Genomic DNA, 21,475 nt, shown 5'->3' with positions numbered 1-21,475 from the left:
ATAATAGCCCATGGTTGTGAAATCGCTGGACATGCAATGTGTTTGGCAGTAACAGCAAATATTGGCACAACCTAGATAGCATATCCTCAACTGAACTGTTATTTTGGGTGTTGTTAATAATTTGGTATCAAACTACTTTTAAATGTAAATGTCATTTACTTTTTAAAACATATTAATGTGACACTAAATGATATCCTTATTCTCCAAAATTAAAGTCTGTTATTTTTAACCAAAAACAAAACATGCTCTGTGCAGAGGTTTTGCACAGAGCAGCGCAGATCCTCCTTCTCGGGTCCCTCGCTAGCGCTCTTTGCCCCTCCCTCCTACCGATCGCCCAAACAGCTTATTATGGAGGAACCTGAGCTGGGCTGCTGCGTGTGTCCATTCAGACATATATACTACCTAAATTCTCTGAAATTCATTTATCATGAAATTATTTCATTTACTTAGTATTTTTGCCTCTTTGAACCTTCCTCCATTAGCTCCAAGACCCCCCCCCCCCCCCCATTCACTTCTGTTTTTAGAAACAAGCAGTGCAAGTTAATCATGTATGTGCATTGTTCCATGCTCATTATAAATTCCATAGTCCTTCTTGGGATGATAAAGAACAAACATAGCCACTCTCTCTAACAGAATGTTGGATATCGCAGCAGCAAATAAAAGAAAAATAAATTTGGAGGCAGCTGAGAGAAATAGAGGGTGCTTTTTGAGCTACGAGTAAGCACTCGACCTTGGTGTGAAACATAAGCTGATACCTGTAGTATCCGGCTCTTGAATATAGAAATTGCACAGGAGAGCGGCTGTCCAGCCTTCTTTTCTTCTATGCATCGGTTTGCACCCTCCATGTGGGATAGAGGCTTTTTGGAGCAGCAGGGTAAGAAAAACTGCCTTAGAGCGATATACGTGTATATCAATGTTTTTGATATTAAAGGTTTTTTTCCCCCATAGATTTGCTATAGTTAGATTAAAATCAATGTGTTAAACTGTAGGAAAAAATATTTTAATTACTTGTAAATGACAACAATTAGACATAACACACAGGGGTATTGTACACAGAGGTAAGTCTTCAGGATTCAGCCTTCTTTTCTTCTTGACTACTTGACTCTGCTGAAAGGTGGATGCTCTGAAGCCTTTCATCAAGGCTATTCACATCAATGTCCTCTAAACTTTCTTGAAATTTGGTGCCTGCACACAGTTTTCCAGTTAAGGGGTCAACCACTCTGCCCACTTTGAATATGATTTCAGCCAGTTCATGCCTGACATGTTTACTCCTCCTTTCAGGTAGGCCTTTCAGCAGTACAATATCTCCCACTGTGCACTGCTTCTGGGCATCGTGAGCAAAATAGGTCTTCCTCTTGTTGTAATACTAGACAAGGAAATAAGAGAGAGCAGTTAGTACTCTGTGCTCAACTATTTCTCAAATACAGGCAACGGTCTACCAAAATTCATAAGAGGATTTACATATACGAGTTTACCTCATTCATCTTGTAATTTTTTTATGGTACAGCATTGCCAGGATTACAATTTAATTGGTTGCTAGATAGCATATGAACATACAGGGGTTGATTTACTAAAACTGGAGAGTGCAAAACCTGGTGAAGCTACACATGGTAGCCAATGAGCTTCTAACTTTAGCTTGTTCAATTAAGCTTTGACAAAAAAAAAAAAAAAAAAACTGGAAGCCGATTGTTTTCTATGCAGAGCTACACCAGATTCTGCACTCTCCAGTTTTAGTAAATCAACCCCACTATGTCAAACAAGCATAGATTTCATATCCCCGGTGGGGGGAAGTAGGTATACAAACAGCTGTTAGGTTACCATATACAGGCATTGCTCAAAGGTGAGAACAGCAGGGTAGCCAACTGTCAGTAAATTTACAAATACAACAAACAAAAGTCACTGCCCCTACCTATGACTGGTCTATACAATAAGGAGCGCTGGAAAGAGCGCATATACATACAAAAACATGAAATATCCAGGCTCAAACTTACCGACCAATCAGCAACCAACCAAAATAACCTGTCTAACAGTGTGCGTTAAAAACAGAGGTTTAGTTGCACACATTTGCAAATGCATGTGTAAGCTGCAGGCCCCGTTTAGGCGCTCTGTATACTGCAGTCCTAACTATAACATTGCATTTTAAGTCTCTTCAGTAGGAGCACATGACTGCTGATGGATAGATAAGGGGCAGGTGACTATGCAATGTTATAGTTGGGACTGCAGCTCACACATGCATTTGCAAATGTGTGCAACTAAACCTCTGTTTTTAACGCACACTGTTAGACAGGTGAATTTGGTTGGTTGCTGATTGGTCGGTAAGTTTGAACCTGGATATTTCATGCTTTTGTAGTTAAATTTACAAATAGTTTGTAAAATGCGTAATGTTTCACCTGTCCGTGAATGTTCATTACAGGCATGCAGACTGCATGTCTGTAATGGACATTTAAGGATGGATGCAAACATAGCCACTGAACAGTGTTAGAAACTTGCTTTGAAGAAATGTTTCTTGTAGTCAACAGATGTAGTGGTAAAGTTAACACAGGGGAAATAAAGGAGAAGTAAAAGGTGTAGACAATGGGAATTTGGGCATGTTCCTTAAAGTGGAACTTTACCCATAACAGTTTGGTAACAATTAATGTTCTTTAATAAAAGAACATACATTCTACGTTAATATTTATGCTATCAAAATTAGTGTGCTGTACAGTACCTCCAGCATTTCTCCTGTTTCCTTTTGCTGAAGCCCAGAGCAGTCACTCACCCTCTCATTGGTCTCAAAAACTGTGTGTCACTTTCTTCATTTACAATATATAAACTTTTATCCAAGTTTATCCTGTCACCTTTCCTGCTTATATTTTCTATCTCCCTAATTTGCGTCCCTTCCATACAGCCCGTGCCATTTAGGCACAGTGCTGAGAATAGAGAGCAATGGAGCACGTGCAGGGCAGGGTGAAGCAAGCTAGAAAATTACTTAGAACCCCCAAATATGAGAGAGAGAGAATATATATATAGCGCAGAGACCCTAGAGTATAAAATGGTGATTGTTGCAATATTTTGTCGCACTGTATTTGCACAGTGGTCTGTTTCAAAAATTTTTTTTTTTTCAAAAAAAAAAAAAACCACACTTTCACGAATAAAAAAAAACAAAAACAGTAAAGTTAGGCCAATTTTTTTTTCTATAATGTGAAAGATGATGTTACACCGAGTAAATAGATACCTTACATGTGATGCTTTACAATTGCACACACTCATGGAATGGCGAAAAATCTATGGTACGTAAAAATCTCCATGCCTCCTGCTCCTTCCTCTGTTAGACAGCAACAAGAGCCAAAGGCTGCTGCCTCTTTGTTCATTGAGAAGAGAGCCCTTGCTCTTGGGCACAATGCTGGATTGAAAATGAGCTCAGTTAAGTATGGAAGTTTTTTTTGTCTTTTACTGGGCACCTGTATTATCCTAATTATCAGTATGAGTTTTCAATATTTACAATGTACACTGACAACATCCCAACAAACTACATCAGGTGAGAGAGTAAAAACAAAAAACAAAAGATAAAATGCACATATTTACCTTTAGTAAGTAGTTATCTAGCACCATTCTTGTCACTCTGACTTTTGCGGTTTTTGTCATACTTGTGCCAATCACTTTTCCTACAATCCATTTGGCTTGGACAGCACCACGTACACCAGACATGGCGATTGGACAAATGATATCTAAAAACAAAATACGATAAATAAATAAAAACACCAGTTTAAACTCCACTCAATATACTTTGATTCCTTGCAGCTCTACTAATCAGGGCTTTAAAACACTTCCTGGAAAGACTGACCTGCTGCCAATTTGATGGTGTAAAGCTTTTCCTTAGAGCTACATATCACTTGACAAGTTTTCAGGCTAAAATAAAAACCTGTGCCTATAAAAATGTGGGACCTGCAGATGGCAAAAGTCTAAACTGCCTCTCTGAATCCAAGACTGCGGTTACAGTTCTGGAGGTTGTGCATTTAAAAACAAATCACATATTTCCCTTCTTACAGGTTTGCTTTAAGGATTTGTTCACACAGGCAACTAAGGGGTGGTAAAAGCAAGCAGTCAAGCTGTGGTTTTTACTGTCCCCCGACTGCCCACCTAGACACAGAAATACAGCCTCTCAGCTGCACACATGCTGCAACCGGAATGCTTTGTGGCCAAAAGTCAAATTACAGCCTTTGCCTTTAAACTCAGAATTTGAGCTCCGACTCATCCCGTTTCCACTGATCATCCTTGAGATGTTTCTACAACTTGAGTGGAGTTCACCTGGGGTAAATTCAGTTGATTGGACATGATTTGGAAAGGCGCACCTGTCTATATAAGGTCCCAACACTTAACAGTGCACAAAGCCCAAGGAACTGTACCTGATGGTCACGCTGACAGAGCACCATCATTTCTCTTATGGAAAGAGAGGCAAACCTTTAAGAAGAACTATCATCTCTTCAGCACTCCACCAATCAGGCCTGTATGGTGAAGTGGCCAGATGGAAGCCACTCCTCAGTTAAAGGCACATGACAGCCCACCTGGGGTTTGCCAAAAGGCACCTAAAGGACTCTCAGACCATGAGAAACAAAATTCTTTGGTCTGATGAAACAAAGATTGAACTCTTTGGCTTGAATAGCAAGCGTCATGTCTGGAGGAAAGCAGGCACCGTTTATCACCTGGCCAATATCATCCCTACAGTGAAGCATGGTGGTGGCAGCATCATGCCGTGGGGGTGTTTTTTAGCAGCAGGAACTGGAAGACTGGTCAGGATTTAGGGAAAGATAAATGCAGCAATGTTCAGAGACATCCTTCATAAAAAGCTGCTCCAGAGCACTCTGGACCTCAAACTTGGGCGAAGGTTCATCTTCCAACAGGACAACTACCCCAAACACAAGATAAGGAATGGCTACGGGACAATTCTGCGAATGTCCATGAGTGGCCCAGACTTAAACCCAATTAAGAGATCTGAAAATGGCTGTGCACCAACACTTCCCATCCAACCTGATGGAGCTTAAGAGGTCATGCAAAGAAGAACGGGAGAAACTGCCCAAAAATAGGTGTGCCAAGCTTGTAGCATCATACTCAAGAAGATTTGAGGCTGTAATTGGTGCCAAAGGCGCTTCAACAAAGTATTGAGCAAAGGCTGTGAATAAGGACAGGCTCAGGCGTGTTCGCAGCTCCACATGCCCAAGCCCACCAGGAAGCTTGCAATGCGTAGCGCTAATAACAGGCAGTGAGACATTTCCCGATCTGCAGATGCACAGTGTAAGCTACCTAGTGGGCTCGGGCATGTGAAACTGCGAACACGCCTGAGCCCATCCTTGGCTGTGAATACTTGTGTACATGGGATTTTTTATATTTTTTTATAAATTTGCAAGGATTTCAAACAAACATCTTTTATGTTGTCATTATGGGGTATTGTTTGTAGATTTATTGTGGAAATTAAGGAATTTAATCCATTTTGGAATATTGCTGTAACCAGTGGCGGTGCATCCATAAGGGGGCGCCTGAATTACAGCCTCAGGAGGTGTTTTTGAAGCACCCGATTAGAGACCTATCCTCCAATAGGCATCAAAAAAGGTGACCTGCGAGCGCCATACTTGGCGCTCGCAGTCCACCCAGGTGTGTTAGAAAAGCAAATTAAAATTTGCTTTTCAAACACTGAACTGCCTCTCAGCGAATCGGGTGCTCGTGTCTGTTACTCGACACCACTCATCGCCGTCACCCGCTTCCCCACCAAGATGGGGTAAGTGCCGGGCAGACGGCGAGCTGGCGGGGGTCACAGTGTTGCTGCATTTGGGCACAGTGAGGCTGCAATTGATGGGGGGGGGGGGGGGTTCCAGAATGTTTGCACTCCTTCAAAAATTCTGAGCACCAGTCGCCACTGGCTGTTGCATAACAAAATATGGAAAAAGTGAAGCGCTGTGAATACTTTCCCAGATGCACTTTATGCTGTAAAGTTCATACCTGGTCTGGCCAGTCACTGTAATGTACTTCCAGACATGAGAAGGACTTGCAGCGATGCAGAAGGGTGACAAATGTGGAAACATTTTATACTTTCCGGATGCACTGTAGTTATTTCGGACCAACATGCAAGTATGCATATCTTATGCCTTACAGGGCAGCTCACATTCCCAGTACTAGTCTGCACTGCTATCTTCTGGGGAGTGAGCCGAGTGTCTTCCCCCCCTCTGTATTCCGACTACAAAGGTGGGGCGAGGGGGTCACTTAGTACTGCCGCCAATCACAGAACATCTTGCATGCTGTTCAATGGATAGATGAAGGCATTCTCTGATTGGACGAGGTAGGGGAAGAGCGGTCAGTATTAGTATGTTGATTGGGAAGGCAAAATGTAAGCAGAGCTTTAATCTGCAATGATACATGGATCCTGTGTACTGATTACTACTTACAAGGACCCCTTATTATCTGATTAATACATCTTTATACTTAAAGTCCAATAATAGTCTTGCACATACGAACAGACTCTTGGTGGGATGTAAGTACTATAGCAGAAGATTATCACATGGTGGTGACAAGAAGCAGATCTCACTGTGATACACACACAGCATAAGGAGCCTACCAGCTCCACACACATCACCCCTCATTGCCGTATACACCATAACCCCTCCACACTACACTCCTCACCTGCCCTGTCTCTCCACTCTGTTCTTCCCGTCCCTCTGACCTCTGTCGCTCGTATTACGTCACTCAGCCATTACACTCTGCTAGGAGACCTGCAGCCATGTGTTTCCTCACAGCGCCCCCTGCTGCTTCTTCTTTATGTTACATGTCAGTGAGGGCTGCAAGCAGGGAAGTGCAGCTCACAATTAAAGCAGAGTTCCAGGCTTTTTTTTTGTTTATTAAAAGTCAGCAGCTACAAAAAGCGCAGCTCCTGACTTTTAATAAACAGACACTCATCTGTCCCACAGTCCAGCGACGTCGCACGGAGCCTCGCTCCTCCCCCCTCCTCTCCTTGGTGCCTCCCTTGGAACTGTGGGCACCAAGCCGTGACAGCTTGCGGCTTCGCGGCCGGGCGTGCACTGCACATGCGCAAGTCGTGCTGCGCTCTCCCAGTGGACAGGTGTTCCATCAGATATGATGACCCGTCAGAAAATTGTTAACAGAAGTGACATTCTGTAAAAGTGTGTCCTTCGCGCTACTATATAGAATAGTGTGACTGTGTAAAAACAAAAAGTGATAAAATAATATACAAAACGGCTGCAAAACCTAATAATGTTCACAATACAATGCACAAGATCACTCATTTATTCCAGAAGTGACATTCTGTTGCCGCCATCTTGCTACACTCCGCACTCCTCCACCGAGAAGGGGACAAGCGGACATCTTGTTACATCAACCAGAGTTTTGTATATCAGTTATTTTTAACAGAAAACTGAGCTTATAAGGTGAAATACAGTATTTAGAAATCCAACAGACTGTTTATAATGTTGAATTTTAAAAGCAGCAGCAAACCTGCTAACCTCACAGGTTTGCTAATGTCACAGAGCGCTTTTATAATTCAACATGTAAACAGTCTGATGGATTTCCAAATCCGGTATTTCACTATATATGCTCCATTTTCCTTTAAAAAAATAACTGTGAAATGCAAAACTCTGGTGGGTGTAACAAGATGTCCGCTTGTCTCCATCCTGGTGTATCCTTACTGTGGAGGAGTGTGGGGGTGTAGCAAGATGGTGGCGACGGAACGTCACTTCTGTTACCAATTCTGATGGGTCGCCTTATCTGACGGAACACAGGCAATCTTCTGGGACCTGTCACATGTCCCAGAAGATTGCAGAGAGGGAGGGACCACCTAGGGGGAGAGGAGGAGCCGCCTAGGCAGCCCGTAGGCAGGAACAGGAAGTGGGACTTCAAGTCCCACTTAAAAAGAAGCACCCACTACCCCCCCCCCCCCCAAAAAAAAATGACATGCCAAATGTGGCATGTAAGGGGGCGAGGAGTGCTTAAAGCGGAAGTTCCACTTTTGGGTGAAACTCTGCTTTAAAGCTATCATTTATTTTGTTTTCACTGAAACGACACAGCAAAAGTAATATACATTTTCTTCTGAAAAGCATGTAAAAACTGAAAAAAAATTGGCTTGAAAATTACTGACAAAAAACTAACTGGTAAAGCTTTCTTTTTTTGGGGGGATAGAGTGGCAGGGGATTAGAACACCTGTCAGGTTTTTCTTGCTGTCTGTGTCTCTTATTATCAGAGACAGGAATCAGAAATCTTCCAATGGGGACACTAATGTGGTGACAACCCTAGATTTCTTCTCCCTTCCTGTTTCGGTTATGGGAAAGGCCACTTTCACACTGAGGCGCTGGCCGCGTTGACGATAAAATGCAACTTTACCATCGTGTTTAGCAGTGTTTTTTGGCCACTAGCAGGGCACTTGTAACCCCCGCTAGCCAAAAAAGGGTTAAAAGCGCCCACAAAGCGTCACTGCCGAATCACTTTGACGGCGCTGGCCATTGATTTCAATGGCAGGGGCGGTTTAGGAGCGCTGTATACACCGCTCACGCACTGCCCCAAGGATGCTGCTTGCAGGACTTTTTTTTCCTACAGCACTCGGGCTTTCACACTGGGGTTTTAGAAGAGGCAGTTTACAGGGGCTATTTTCAGCGCAAAAACACCTCAGTGTGAAAGTGGCCGAAGTGAAGGGAAATTTACCCTATAAGAAACACACCCATGCGATCCGATTCCTGTCTGAATTCACAGTTCACAATGTGATCTGCGAACTGATCTAGGGGTGTAGGGGTTTGTATTGAAACCCACAGTGGTTCGTTGAGGGCAGTGTGAACCGCTGGCGATTAACCAATTCCCGCCCGGTCAATAACAGTAAGTGGTTCTGAAATCCTGACTGGACGTCTATTGACGTCCTGCAGGATTTCATGCCCGCGCGCAGCGATCGGTGATGCAGGGTGTCAGTCAGCCTCTGGCGGAGGCTCTTTACCACGTGATCAGCCGTGTCCAATCACGGCTGATCACGATGTAAACAGGAAGAGCCGTTGATGGCTCTTCCTCACTCGTGTCTGACAGATGCGAGTAGAGGAGAGCCGATCGATGGCTCTCCTGACAGGGGGGGTTCACGCTGATTGTTTATCAGTGCAGCCCCCCCTCGGATCGCCACACTGGACCACCAGGGAAGCCCACACTGGACCACCAGGGAAGCGCAAAAAAAAAGGGGGCAAAAAATAAGTCAGTAAAAAAAATAAAAAAAGGGCAATAAATAAAAAGATGCCAATCAGTGCCCACAAATGGGCACTGACTGGCAACATGGATCCATCAGTGCCACCCCACAGTGTCCATCAGTGCCACCCCACAGTGTCCATCAGTGCCACCCCACAGTGCCCATCCATGCCCAGTGCCCACCTATCAGTGCCACCCATAAGTGCCGCCCATGAGTGCCCATTTGTGCCGCCTATGAGTGCCCATCAGTGCCACCCATGAGTGCCCATCAGTGCTGCATACCAGCGCTGCCAATCAGTGCCCATCAGTGCCACCTCATCGGTGCCCATCAGTACTACCTCATCGATGTCCATCAGTGCCATCTCATCGGTGCCCATCAGTGCCGCCATATCAGTGTCCGTAATTGAAAGAGAAAACGTATTTACAAAAAAAAAACAGAAAAAAATAAAAACTTTATTTTTTTCAAAATTTTCAGACTTTTTTTAGTTGTTGCGCAAAAAAAAAAAAAAACGCAGAGGTGATCAAATACCACCAAAAGAAAGCTCTATTTGTGGGGGAAAAAAGGACGCCAATTTTGTTTGGGTACAGTGTAGCATGACCGCGCAATTGCCATTCAAAGTGCAACAGCGCTGAAAGCTGAAAATTGGCTTGGGCGGGAAGGTGCTTAAGTGCCTGGTATGGAAGTGGTTAAGGTGCGATGTGGGAACCCATTCACAAGTGTGAACCCAGCCTAAAAGTGATTGTAGAATCCGACTGCAGTGTTATGGTGAGCTTTAGGCCTCGTACAGACGGGCAAACATGTACGATGAAAACGGTCCTTATGGTGGTTCTGCTGGGGTCTGCTGCTGATGTTCATTGAAGTCCCAGCTATAGAAGAGATAGGGGGTCTATTTCTAATTACTACTGGAGCTAAGGATTTGGTCCAGAGGACCAACTGAAGAGTGCCTGGTGGGAGCTGGGAGGTGTGCAGCTGCAATGGGAAATTGTGAGTGCTGATCCAAGCTCTAGAATCCAGTGACTGTGTACTGCTCCATTTTGGGGGACCAGTGGTAGTCCTTTCACTGCAACTGCTCCTACAGGGTATCAATTCTAGCTTTCCCCTTGCGTAGCAAAATCTCTGACCTCTTCCATTCTAATGGGAACCTTCAAGGGCAAAGATAACTGAAATCCTTCTTTAAGTGGTGGGTTGTAAGGCATAGTGGGTGCAAATGTGGTGAAAGTCATTGGACGCCAAACACTTCTTGGATGTAAAAGAGGTTTTATTTCTTTGACAGTCCTTTTTATATTTTGTAGGTGAAAGAGGGTTAGGGCCAGGACATCCTTAAGTAGTTGCAAATTCAAATTGCAGACTTCAAGACTTCAACAGGGGAACAGCCGTACAGGGAAAGGCCCCAGCAAGGTGCAACTTCTGCATGTGCAGGATTGCTGTCTCCTGTGGTAACAGTACTTAAACAGTTCCCAACTCAAAGTAACAGTTTTCTCAGCTGTACTACAACTTCTCCTTGTAGTTCTTGAGCTCCTGGTCTCTCACTGGACCCTCTGATTTACGTGAGCTCCTCAAGGCTTCTGTAGTGGTATCTCCCTCAAGCGTCACCCATGCTGCCCCGCTGGGTCCCTAGCTTCGCAGTTCAGATACTTTCAAGCTTCACCCCTGCTGACTGGCTCAGTCCCTAGCTTGACACACAAGGCTGCTCTGCAAGTGTCACTTCTGCTGGTTGGGTCCCTGACTTTATCACCGCCTGAAGTTTACAGATTCTCCACCGTGCTTCTGGACTTGCTTCAGTTACTCACTGTGGTCCCTTTGTGGTGACAGCCTCCCCTCTACCTCTGACTACTGACAGAATCTCTCAACAGAAACGCAGGAGAAAGTCTCTGTGTTGTTGACCAAGACGAAGGCAGAGATCATCTGAACTGGAAGGCTTAAGTAGGCAGGACTGACGAGCAGGATCATGAACAGGTGAGTCAGTGTGGAAAGATAGGAGCTGGCAATTAGCCGCCAGCTGAGCGGGCAGCTCAGAGAAGGAAGGGCTGAGCACAGCCCTGACAGTACCCCCCCCCCCTCCTCAATGATCCACCCCCTCGGAGGACCACCGGGCTTGAGGGGAAAACGTCTATAGAAATCACAGAGGAGGACAGTGGCATGTACATCTGAGGATGAGACCCTCCGGACCGTACCCTTTCCAATGCACTAGGTACTGTATGCGCCCATGGAACCTACGGGAGTCAACAATGGACTGTACTTCATACTCCTCATGGTTCTCAACCTGTATAGGGTGAGGACGTGGCACTGAGGTGGTAAATCGGTTGCAGACCAAAGGTTTCAATAAGGAGACATGAAACACATTTGAGATACGCATACTAGAAGGAAGGTCCAACGCGTAAGCTACTGGGTTTATCCTGCGAAGGATACGGAAAGGCCCAATAAACCGAGGCACGAACTTCAGAGAAGGAATACGAAGTCGGAGGTTGCGAGATGACAGCGAGACTCTGTACCCAACCTGGTAGGAAGGCACAGGCAGGTGTCTGCGGTCAGCATGGAGTCTGTACCAATCGTTGCAAAGCCTCCTGGACTTGTGCCCAAGTGGAACGAAGACCACGGAGATGCTCCTCTAACGCAGGAATACTCTGCGGAACAAACGAGTCAGGCAACATGGAAGGTTGGAAACCATAGTTTGCCATAAACGGAGACAATCGGGAAGCAGAATTTAAAGCACTATTGTGAGCAAACTCCCCCCACGGTAAAAGGTCAGACCAGTTGTTATGATGGTCAGAAATATAGCAACACAGGAATTGCCCCAAGGACTGATTGGCTTTTTCTGCGGCCCCATTAGACTGTGGGTGTCAGAACCTGTACTCACCGAGACCGAGATGCTGAGGGCGGCTCACCTTTGCGACCCTGTGCAGACCACTCCCTGGAGTTGGGACAGAGGAGGGACGGCACAAGGAGGCACCGGCGCCGGGAGCTGGCAGGAAGACTTGGTGCAGCTGACAGAAGCAGGGCAGGTGCAGAAGACTGGACACAAGCGTTGGTCAGGCAGGAACTGGTAGGTGAGTCTGGTAGGGTCCACAGGAGATGAGGGCAAATCCGAGTCACAAGCCGAGGGTCAAGGGCAGGAGAGTTCAGAGGGAGTCCATGAGAGCAAGCCAAGGTCAAGGGGCAGGAGACAACAGCAATCCAGGTAACGTTAGCCAAAGGGTCAGAGGTTCCAGGTGAGAGGAGAGTCGTCAGGAATTCCGGGTCAAAACAGGCAGGTACGGCAACAGGTAAACACATAGGAGCTGAAGACAAACCAGCAACCTGTTCAGGGAAGGCTGCTGGTTTAAATAGGAATGTCCGGCCTCTGGCCCCAGGGTTGCCGCATACGTGCACGTGCGCGCTTCCACGCACACGGCGCGCTGCCGTACCGCGCATGCGTGCGCGCAAACCACGCACAGGCATGCGCCGAAATGTCATTCTACTGGGCATGTGCGGGAATCTGTCAGAGATGGAGCTAGTACCCTGACAGTGCCCCCCCCCAAGGGGCGGACTCCGGACGCCCAAACTGGTCATTATCTCCGGGTGTTCCAGGTGAAAGGCCCGAATCAGGCGAGGGGCATGGAGATTCCGGGAAGGCTCCCAAGAGTTATCTTCAGGGGGATATCCCTTCCACTTTATAAGGTATTGCAACTGCCTTCCTCTTTTCCTGCAGCTCAAGATAGCCTCCACCTCAAATTCTTTTTCACCCTCAATCTCCACTGGTGGAGGTGGCAGTTCTTCTCTACCGTTGAAGGGGTCAGACACAACGGGCTTAAGCAGAGAGGCGTGAAACACAGGGTGGATCTTGTAGGACCTGGGTAAAGCCAACTCAAAAGCTACTGGGTTGATTTCTCGCCTGATCTCAAATGGCCCGATGAACCTTGGACCCAGCTTCCGAGAGGGAATAGGTAACTTGAGGTTGATGGCGGATAGCCAGACCTTCTCACCCACTTTGAAGACAGGGCAATCCTTCCTCCCCTTGTCATGGAACCTCTTATAGTCCTGCTGAGCTTGCTGCATGCTTTCCTGTAACTTCTGAAAGTTTTGCTGGATGCAGGTCACACGTTCCTGGACCGCTGGCACAGATGTTTCCGGGATGGAGTCCGGCAAAAAGGAAGGGTGGAAACCGAAGTTAGCCCAGAACGGGGTTTGGTTTGTGGAAGAATGTATGGAATTATTGTAAGCGAACTCGGCTGTAGATAACAAGGACGACCAATCGTCTTGGGAGACTGAGCAAAAACATCGTAGATACTGTTCTAGCGTTTGATTAGTGCGCTCTGTCTGGCCATTACTTTGAGGGTGATAGGCCGAGGACAGACAGATCTTCACTTCCAAAGCTCTGCAAAGTTCCTTCCAAAATTTGGATGTGAATTGAGTACCTCTGTCAGATACTATGCTTTTGGGCACTCCATGGAGCTTGATAATCTCTTTAAAAAAGATTTTGGCTGTGTCTGCCGCGGAGGGCGTACCCACCATGGGCAAAAAATGCGCCATCTTGGACAGACGGTCCACCACGACTAGGATCGTGGTAAACCCGGCTGAAGGAGGCAAATCGACAATAAAGTCCATGGAGATGTCAATCCAGGGCCGTTCTGGGATAGGAAGGGGTTTCAGCAGCCCCCAGGTCTTCGTGTTTGGCCCCTTACTCCGCTGGCAGCGAATGCAGGAAGAGACATAATCCTTGCAGTCGGACCTCCATTTAGGCCACCAGAAGGAGCGAGAGATCAGTTCGGAAGTTTTACGGGTACCAAAATGGCCAGCCAATTTACGATCATGGAAGGTGCTGAGGATTAACTGTCTTGCCTCTGTTGGAACAAAAATCTTCCCACGAGACCACAGCAGGTCGTCCTTTTTCTCCAAGGAGGAAACCTCATGATCAGGGCACCGTTGGCATGCGGTCTTTAGAGCAGTCAACAAATCTGTTTGAGGGAGAAGCAAAAAATTTTGAGGTGACAGGATCGTGCTGGGCTCGGAAGTATCGGGCGTCTCTGGAAACATCCTGGAGAGGGCATCAGCTTTTCCATTTTTTGCGCCAGGATGATAGGTAATATGGAAATTGAAGCGAGCAAAAAAAAGAGCCCAACGGGCTTGTCTGGGCCTAAGGCGTTTTGCAGACCGTAAGTATTCCAGGTTCCTGTGGTCAGTGAAAATGATAATGGGATGCGCTGCCCCCTCCAGCAGGTACCTCCACTCCTCCAGTGCAAATTTTATGGCCAGTAGTTCTCTGTCGCCTACGTCGTAATTGCGCTCAGGAGGACTTAGTTTCCGAGAGGCGTAGGCTACTGGGTGAAGAAGCGACTTCGGTCCCTGTCTCTGGGAAAGAATAGCGCCTGTAGCAGATTCCGAGGCGTCCACTTCTAGAACAAAAGGTAACGTAGAATCCGGATGACAAAGTACAGGTGCCGAGGTAAAGGCCGTTTTGAGTTTGATAAAGGCCTCCTGAGCCTCTTGTGGCCACTGGAAGCGGTGCCCCTGGCGGGTCAACTTGGTGATGGGAGAAACAATTGATGAAAAACCGATGATGAATCGTCTATAAAAATTGGCGAAGCCAATGAAGCGCTGAACGCCCTTTTTGTCTGTTGGAGGTGCCCACTCCTGAATAGCACTGATTTTCTGGGGATCCATGGCTACCCCATGCACAGAAATGATAAATCCTAAAAATTGCACTGATGTCTTTTCGAACTCGCATTTTTCTGATTTGAGATAAAGCCGGTGTTGTCTCAAGATGGTGAGAACCTGCCTGACATGTTGCCGATGTAATTCTTTTGTGGCTGAAAAGATGAGAATATCGTCCAAGTAGACTACGAGGAAGTCATCTAAAAATTGTCGAAAAATGTCATTGACTAGATGCTGGAAGGTGGCGGGCGCATTACAGAGCCCAAAGGGCATGACCAGATACTCGAAGTGCCCGAATCTGGACCTGAACGCAGTCTTCCACTCATCTCCTGCCCTTATTCGGACCAAATTGTAGGCGCCCCGGAGGTCCAATTTAGAAAAAACCTGAGCTGATCGGAACCTTTGAAAGAGCTCGGGGATTAGAGGCAGCGGGTACCGGTTCTTGATGGTAATTTTGTTTAACTCCCTATAATCAATGCAGGGTCTAAGCGATCCATCTTTTTTCTCGACAAAGAAGATCCCCGCCCCCGCTGGCGAGGAGGAGGGACGGATGAACTTCTTACTTAAATTTTCTTCAATATAGACCTTGAGGGTCTTCAACTCAGTCTCAGACAAGGGGAATATGCGCCCAAAGGGAATTTCAGATCCGGGCAAGAGGTCAATGGGGCAGTCATATGACCGATGTGGTGGGAGACAATCGGCTTGTTTTTTGTCCTTGAAGTCTAGGTAGGCTGGAGGAACATGCTGTAGGTCTTCAGGTGGAGTAGCTAGCGTGGAGCAGGCGACTGGAGCGGGTGCGAGACAGTGCTGGGAACAGTAGGTGGAAGGGAAGCTGACTTCTTTCTTGAGCCAATCAATGCAGGGCCGATGAACTTGTAGCCAAGGGAGACCCAGAATGATAGGGAACATGGGGGACGGGATCAAGTCCAAACAGAGGAACTCCCGGTGCCCAGAATCTGAGATGGCACAAAGAGGAAGGGTTTCCTGGGTAATCAATCCGGAACGGGGAAGAGAGCCATCAGCCAGATGAACTTGCAGCTGAAAATCCTTGGTACGGCAGGGGATACGCAGCTTTTGGGCCAAGGATGAGTCCAAGAAGCAGCTGCAGGCCCCGGAATCAATTATCGCCGGCAGACGTGTTGCCCCTTCCGGGAGCTGTAGGGAAAGAAAGAGGATAACATAAGTCTGAGGCAAACTGGTAACAGGGAAATTGATAGCAGATGGAGGTTTCGACTTACAAGGCCTTACTGGGCAAGTGCGCAAAAAGTGTCCGGCGGCTCCGCAGTACAGACAGAGGTTAGATTGACGCCTCCGGAGTCTTTCTTCTGGAGTCAGAGGGGCCCTTACTATACCAAGCTGCATCGGCTCTGGGTCGGGTAATGAGGTGTTTGGTGGAGCTGGGTGAGGCGGAGGTACTGGAGCATATCTTGGTGGAACCCAGTTAGGCCGGTTGGACTGGAACCTCTCCGAACGACGTTCTCGAAGGCGCCTATCCAGCTGAGTGGCGGTTTGGATTAAATCCTCCAGAGAGGCAGGGGGTGCCGACCTTGCAAGCTCATCCTTTAGGTTCTCAGAGAGGCCCTGGCGGTATTGGTACCTGAGGGCCAACTCATTCCAGCCTGTGTCAGCAGACCACTTTCTAAATTCGGCGGTGTAGTCTTCCACCGGCCGTCTCCCTTGATTTAAGCTGTGCAGAGTACCCTCTGCGGTGGCTGCACGTAGGGGGTCGTCGTATAATTTCCCCATGTGGGTGAAGAAGGTGTCCATAGAGTCAAGTATTGGACTGCGTTGTTCCATTAAGGAGTGTGCCCATGCTTGAGGCTCCTCAGAAAGGAGAGAGATTACGAATCCAACCTTAACAGCTTCGGTCGCAAAAGTTCTAGGTTGCAAGGCCAGGTAAAGGGAACAGGCATTCTTGAAAGCCCGATATTTCCGGCGGTCGCCTGAGAATCGCTCGGGCATGGAGACCCGGGGTTCGGGATTACTCCCCATCATGGCAGGGCTTGCAGGAGCTTGGGCAGCAGAAGGTCCGGGTGAAGAGGCTAGGGCCGCAGTGGATGGACCTGGGGAACCGGCCAGTTGTTGGAGGCGGCCATCAATCTGGAGGTAGCCTTCCTGAAGCTTCTGGACTGCCTCTGTTAAGGCGGAGACCTGTTGGCACAGCGTCTCAAAGGGTGAGCGCGCCCTGTCGGTCTCAGACATCGGGCTGGTTTGTACTGTCAGAACCTGTACTCACCGAGACCGAGATGCTGAGGGCGGCTCACCTTTGCGACCCTGTGCAGACCACTCCCTGGAGTTGGGACAGAGGAGGGACGGCACAAGGAGGCACCGGCGCCGGGAGCTGGCAGGAAGACTTGGTGCAGCTGACAGAAGCAGGGCAGGTGCAGAAGACTGGACACAAGCGTTGGTCAGGCAGGAACTGGTAGGTGAGTCTGGTAGGGTCCACAGGAGATGAGGGCAAATCCGAGTCACAAGCCGAGGGTCAAGGGCAGGAGAGTTCAGAGGGAGTCCATGAGAGCAAGCCAAGGTCAAGGGGCAGGAGACAACAGCAATCCAGGTAACGTTAGCCAAAGGGTCAGAGGTTCCAGGTGAGAGGAGAGTCGTCAGGAATTCCGGGTCAAAACAGGCAGGTACGGCAACAGGTAAACACATAGGAGCTGAAGACAAACCAGCAACCTGTTCAGGGAAGGCTGCTGGTTTAAATAGGAATGTCCGGCCTCTGATTGGCCCCAGGGTTGCCGCATACGTGCACGTGCGCGCTTCCACGCACACGGCGCGCTGCCGTACCGCGCATGCGTGCGCGCAAACCACGCACAGGTATGCGCCGAAATGTCATTCTACTGGGCATGTGCGGGAATCTGTCAGAGATGGAGCTAGTACCCTGACAGTGGGTGATACGCAGAGGAGAGAGCAAGCTGAATTCCCAACTGTGCACAAAAAGCTTGCCAGAACCGGGACACAAACTGACTACCCCTGTCTGAGACAATCACCTTGGGTAGCCCATGTAAATGAAAGATCTCCCGAGCAAAAATGGAAGCCAGTTCCTTAGAAGTGGGCAACTTCTTAAGTGGATTACAATGAGACATTTTGAGAACCGGTCTACCACTGTCAGGGAAGGTTCCACCTGCTGATGACACTGCCTGATATTTGGCGTGCAGTACTGTGGTCCACCAGCAGGTGTCTCTTGGCAGTCTGGAACTGCCAGGGCAGCTTTCCCCTGTTTGAGGTACTATGTGATCTTTGGGCCGCAGTACTGGCGTCCACCAGCGGGTGGTTTCTGGCAGTGTGGGGCCGTCATCATCTCCTGCTGTCAGGCATCACCTGAGTCTGATTGCAGGAGATGTGTATAAATACCCAGCAGACACACTCATACCTTGCCTTGGTATCTTTCCTTGCGTCCTGACCCTGAACCTAAGAAGCTCTGTATCTGTACTAGATCCTGTTCCTGTCTGTTACCTGAACCCTGAGCCTTGTACTTGTACCCGTCCCTCCTGTGATCCATCCATCCTCTCCTTGTCCTGTTTGTCTTCCCTTTCCCCAGCTGCTGCCCTCCCGTTAAAGACCCTAGCCTGGCCCTGTTTATGATTCTAGTTTTCCTCATTACTTAAAGTAAATATTTGTCTGTTACTGTTATTTGTGGGTTCTGTTTGGTATTGGTTGCTGTGTGGTATTGGAGGTGGTTGTATTTATATTATTTCACTTATATTTAATAAATCATTATATTTGATTTGCACATGTTTTGGGTTTCTTCTGTTGCATTCCACACAGTTCTGGTCTTATCTGATACATGACAACCACCATAAGGATAACTGTGTTGCTCTGGGAGTTGGATAACTCCACAATGAAATCCATAGACAGGTGGATCAAGGGCCTCTCTCTATTGGGTATGGGTTGTAGGAACTGGAAGGTGTCGTGGAGTCTTACTCTGAGCACACATGGAACAGGCAGCCACGAAGGCGGTTACATCAGCACGTAGACTAGGCCACCAGAATTGTTGGGAAATGGCCTAAAAGAGTTGATTCTTCCCAGGGTGGCCAGCAGCTTTGGGAGAATGGTAAGTTTGGAGCACGGCAGTATGGAGACTCTCTGGGACAAAGCAGCGGTCACACAGTTTCTCAGGAGGAGCATCGACCTGAGCAGCAAGAATTTTGTCACCCAAAGGAGAAGTGAGACTGGTGCAAACTGTAGCTAGAATTCGATCAAGAGGAAACACAGGAATCAGAATTGACTCCGACTCCATCTTGGAAGTGGAGGAAAATTGTCTTAACAAAGCATCAGCCCTTACATTCTTAGTACATGAGGCTCTTGCCAGCAGAAGCGGAGCGCGCGGGAACGTCAAATACCCTTTTGAAAGAAGCCACAAATTCTGGGTAACTCAGGACCACAGGTTTTTGTGTCTCCCATCGAGGGTTTGCCCAGGTCCAGGCTCTCTCAGAAAGCAAAGATATCACAGAACCTACTTTGCTTCTGTCCGTGGGAAACGCCTGGGGCAGCATCTCAAAGTATATGTCAACCTGGTTAAGAAACCCTCTGCATTGAACTGGATCGCCCCCAAATCGCTGGGGAATCGGAGCGGAACCAGACATACCTCTGCCTGCACAGAGACCGGAGCAGCAGCAGGGATGGCCTGCAACACAGGTTTTACCAGAGCAGCCACAGTGGGAGATTCCAAGTGAGCATTTGTAACACCATGGCAAACTGACCCAAGCGGTGATCTTGGTCATTTAATCTGGAAAAAATATTACCAACAAGTGAATTGACTGCATTTTCTGAATTCATGGCAGAATAAGAGCCGGTTCACACTGGGGAGACTCGTCAGGCGACTCAGCCGCCTGACGAGTCGTGTCCCATTGTATGCAATAGAACCGTTCTAATAGGAGCGACACAAGTCCCTGTTCTTGTACGACTTCGGGGGCGGCTCGGGGCGACCTGCATTGACTTCTATAAAGAGGTCATTTTGCAGGTCGCCTCTGAAGTCGTCTTCAGGACGCCTTGCGGAGTCGCCCCCGAAGTCGTGCTGCCTAAGTGTGAACCGGCTCTTACAGTTAAATCACACTTGTTTAATACTAATTTAAAGATAAACAGAGTAAGCGTAGTCAAAACATAGCCAGAATTCAGGAACTGTATTGGATAGTCAGCCAAGCCAAATATCAGAGAGCCAGAGATATACGTAGTAGAACAGCAAGCAGGATCAGCAGCTAGAAGGGATGTCAGCTGAGCAAAGTCTTCAACAGCAACGCAGGAGAAAGTCTCTGTGATGTTGACCAAGGCAAAGGCAGAGATCATCTGAACTGGAAGGTTTAAGTAGGCAGGACTGACGAGCAGGATTAACAACAGGTGAGTCACTGTGGAGAGATAGGAGCTGGCAATTAGCTGACAGCTGAGCGGCCAGCTCAGAGAAGGAAGGGCTGAGCCCAGCCCTGACACCAGCGCACCACACTATAGAAAACTTTAGGCTTAACTGTGTAACATAGAGCCGCATATCAAAATATCTCGATCAGCTCCTAAATCTCTGTAGAGCCCCAGTTCCTTTGTCGTCCTATCCCCTCCGCTACACGTGTTGACACAGAGTCACATGTCTTCCCCAGGGGGATCCCCCTGAGGAAGACACGTGACCCCCAAGAGGCGACGGGAGAAGTTACGGGAGTGTTTACACAGTCGGGAGGACTGGGAGGCATGCCTGAGAGGACTGAGATGGAGCAGTCTTGGTTGGGTGCAGAGCCAGTCTGGAGGCTTGTGGTGGCATGGGCAGTGGAAGGGGGCAGCTGCAGCCAGGAGGGCTGGCAGTGCCTGAAGAGGTGGTGCTGGGAGCAGCTAGCACTGGGACTTTTAAATATTTTTGCTACACCATAGGGGCCCACAGTCCCTGTCTGCAAAGGGCATCTGCTTTGAGCCTGGCTGAGCCACTGTCAGGCCTACCATACTAGCTGGTCCAGAAAGTACAAGCAAGTGAAGTGCTTGAGGTGTTAAGGAGAGATTGTCTGCAAGCAAGTGAAGTGCTGGAGAGAGAGAGAAAGGAGACTGTATATATTATGAATGTATATAGTTGGTCCCAACATTGACTGTCAATTATCTCATAATTTCCCTATCCCTATCCAAGTTAAATTCCCCTCAATAAAATACAAAAAAACAAGCGCAAGGACTGTTACACGACTTTGGATGCTTGAAATTGCGTGCCTGGCTGGGCAGGATGAGAGATGGACCACTACACTCAGCAGCCCCTATGGGGGTACCGCTACAAGTGGTATGCACAGTGACATGTATGTAATGTTTGTAGCATGCATTGAAATAATTGTGGTACATCCAGGGCCGATCCGCCCTATACGCATGCTACGCAACATGCGTAGGGCCCCGCAAATGACTCGGGGGGCCCCTGATTTTTCGTCTTCGTAGCCGCCGCTAGAGGTCCGCGGCCTCCAACGGCTGCCATTTTCTTGAAGACCGCCGCCGCTAGAGGTCCGCAGTCGGGCGGAGACAATGTCTCCGCCGGCCGCCATTTTCTTGAAGACCAATGGCACCACTGTCCACTGTTCTGTAATGGCAGTGGAGAGAGAGTCTCTGCTGCTGGGGGATCATACCTGGTGTAAGGAGGGACTCCACTGGGAATACCTGGTGTAAGGGGGGACTCCGTTGGGAATGCCTGAT

At 47.9% G+C, this 21,475-nt stretch overlaps 1 protein-coding gene across 1 annotated transcript; it reads right to left on the bottom strand.

The window, feature by feature from the left end:
- Nucleotides 1-978: 978 nt before the first annotated feature.
- On the bottom strand, nt 979-6,763 carry MRPS17 (mitochondrial ribosomal protein S17). Its single transcript, XM_040336754.1, has 3 exons — nt 6,652-6,763; nt 3,565-3,707; nt 979-1,366 (listed from the first exon to the last, which is right to left on the bottom strand). Exons 2-3 carry the CDS (start codon nt 3,685-3,687, stop codon nt 1,067-1,069), a joined length of 423 nt encoding a protein of 140 aa, XP_040192688.1. The 5' UTR covers nt 3,688-3,707; nt 6,652-6,763; the 3' UTR covers nt 979-1,066.
- Between the last annotated feature and the right edge of the window lie 14,712 nt (nt 6,764-21,475).

The sequence above is a fragment of the Rana temporaria genome, chromosome 2 (assembly GCF_905171775.1).
Source record: "Rana temporaria chromosome 2, aRanTem1.1, whole genome shotgun sequence".
Classification (NCBI taxonomy): Eukaryota; Metazoa; Chordata; class Amphibia; order Anura; family Ranidae; genus Rana; species Rana temporaria.
This window is presented reverse-complemented; position numbering and strand designations above follow the sequence as displayed.

What these genes read in the sequence shown, in the direction of transcription:
- MRPS17 (XM_040336754.1), bottom strand. Translation starts at nt 3,687, where the DNA reads ATGTCTGGTGTACGTGGTGCTGTCCAAGCCAAATGGATTGTAGGAAAA. An exon ending in TAGATAACTACTTACTAAAG is followed by an intron (nt 1,367 to 3,564) that starts GTAAATATGTGC and finishes TTCCTTGTCTAG; the next exon opens with TATTACAACAAGAGGAAGAC.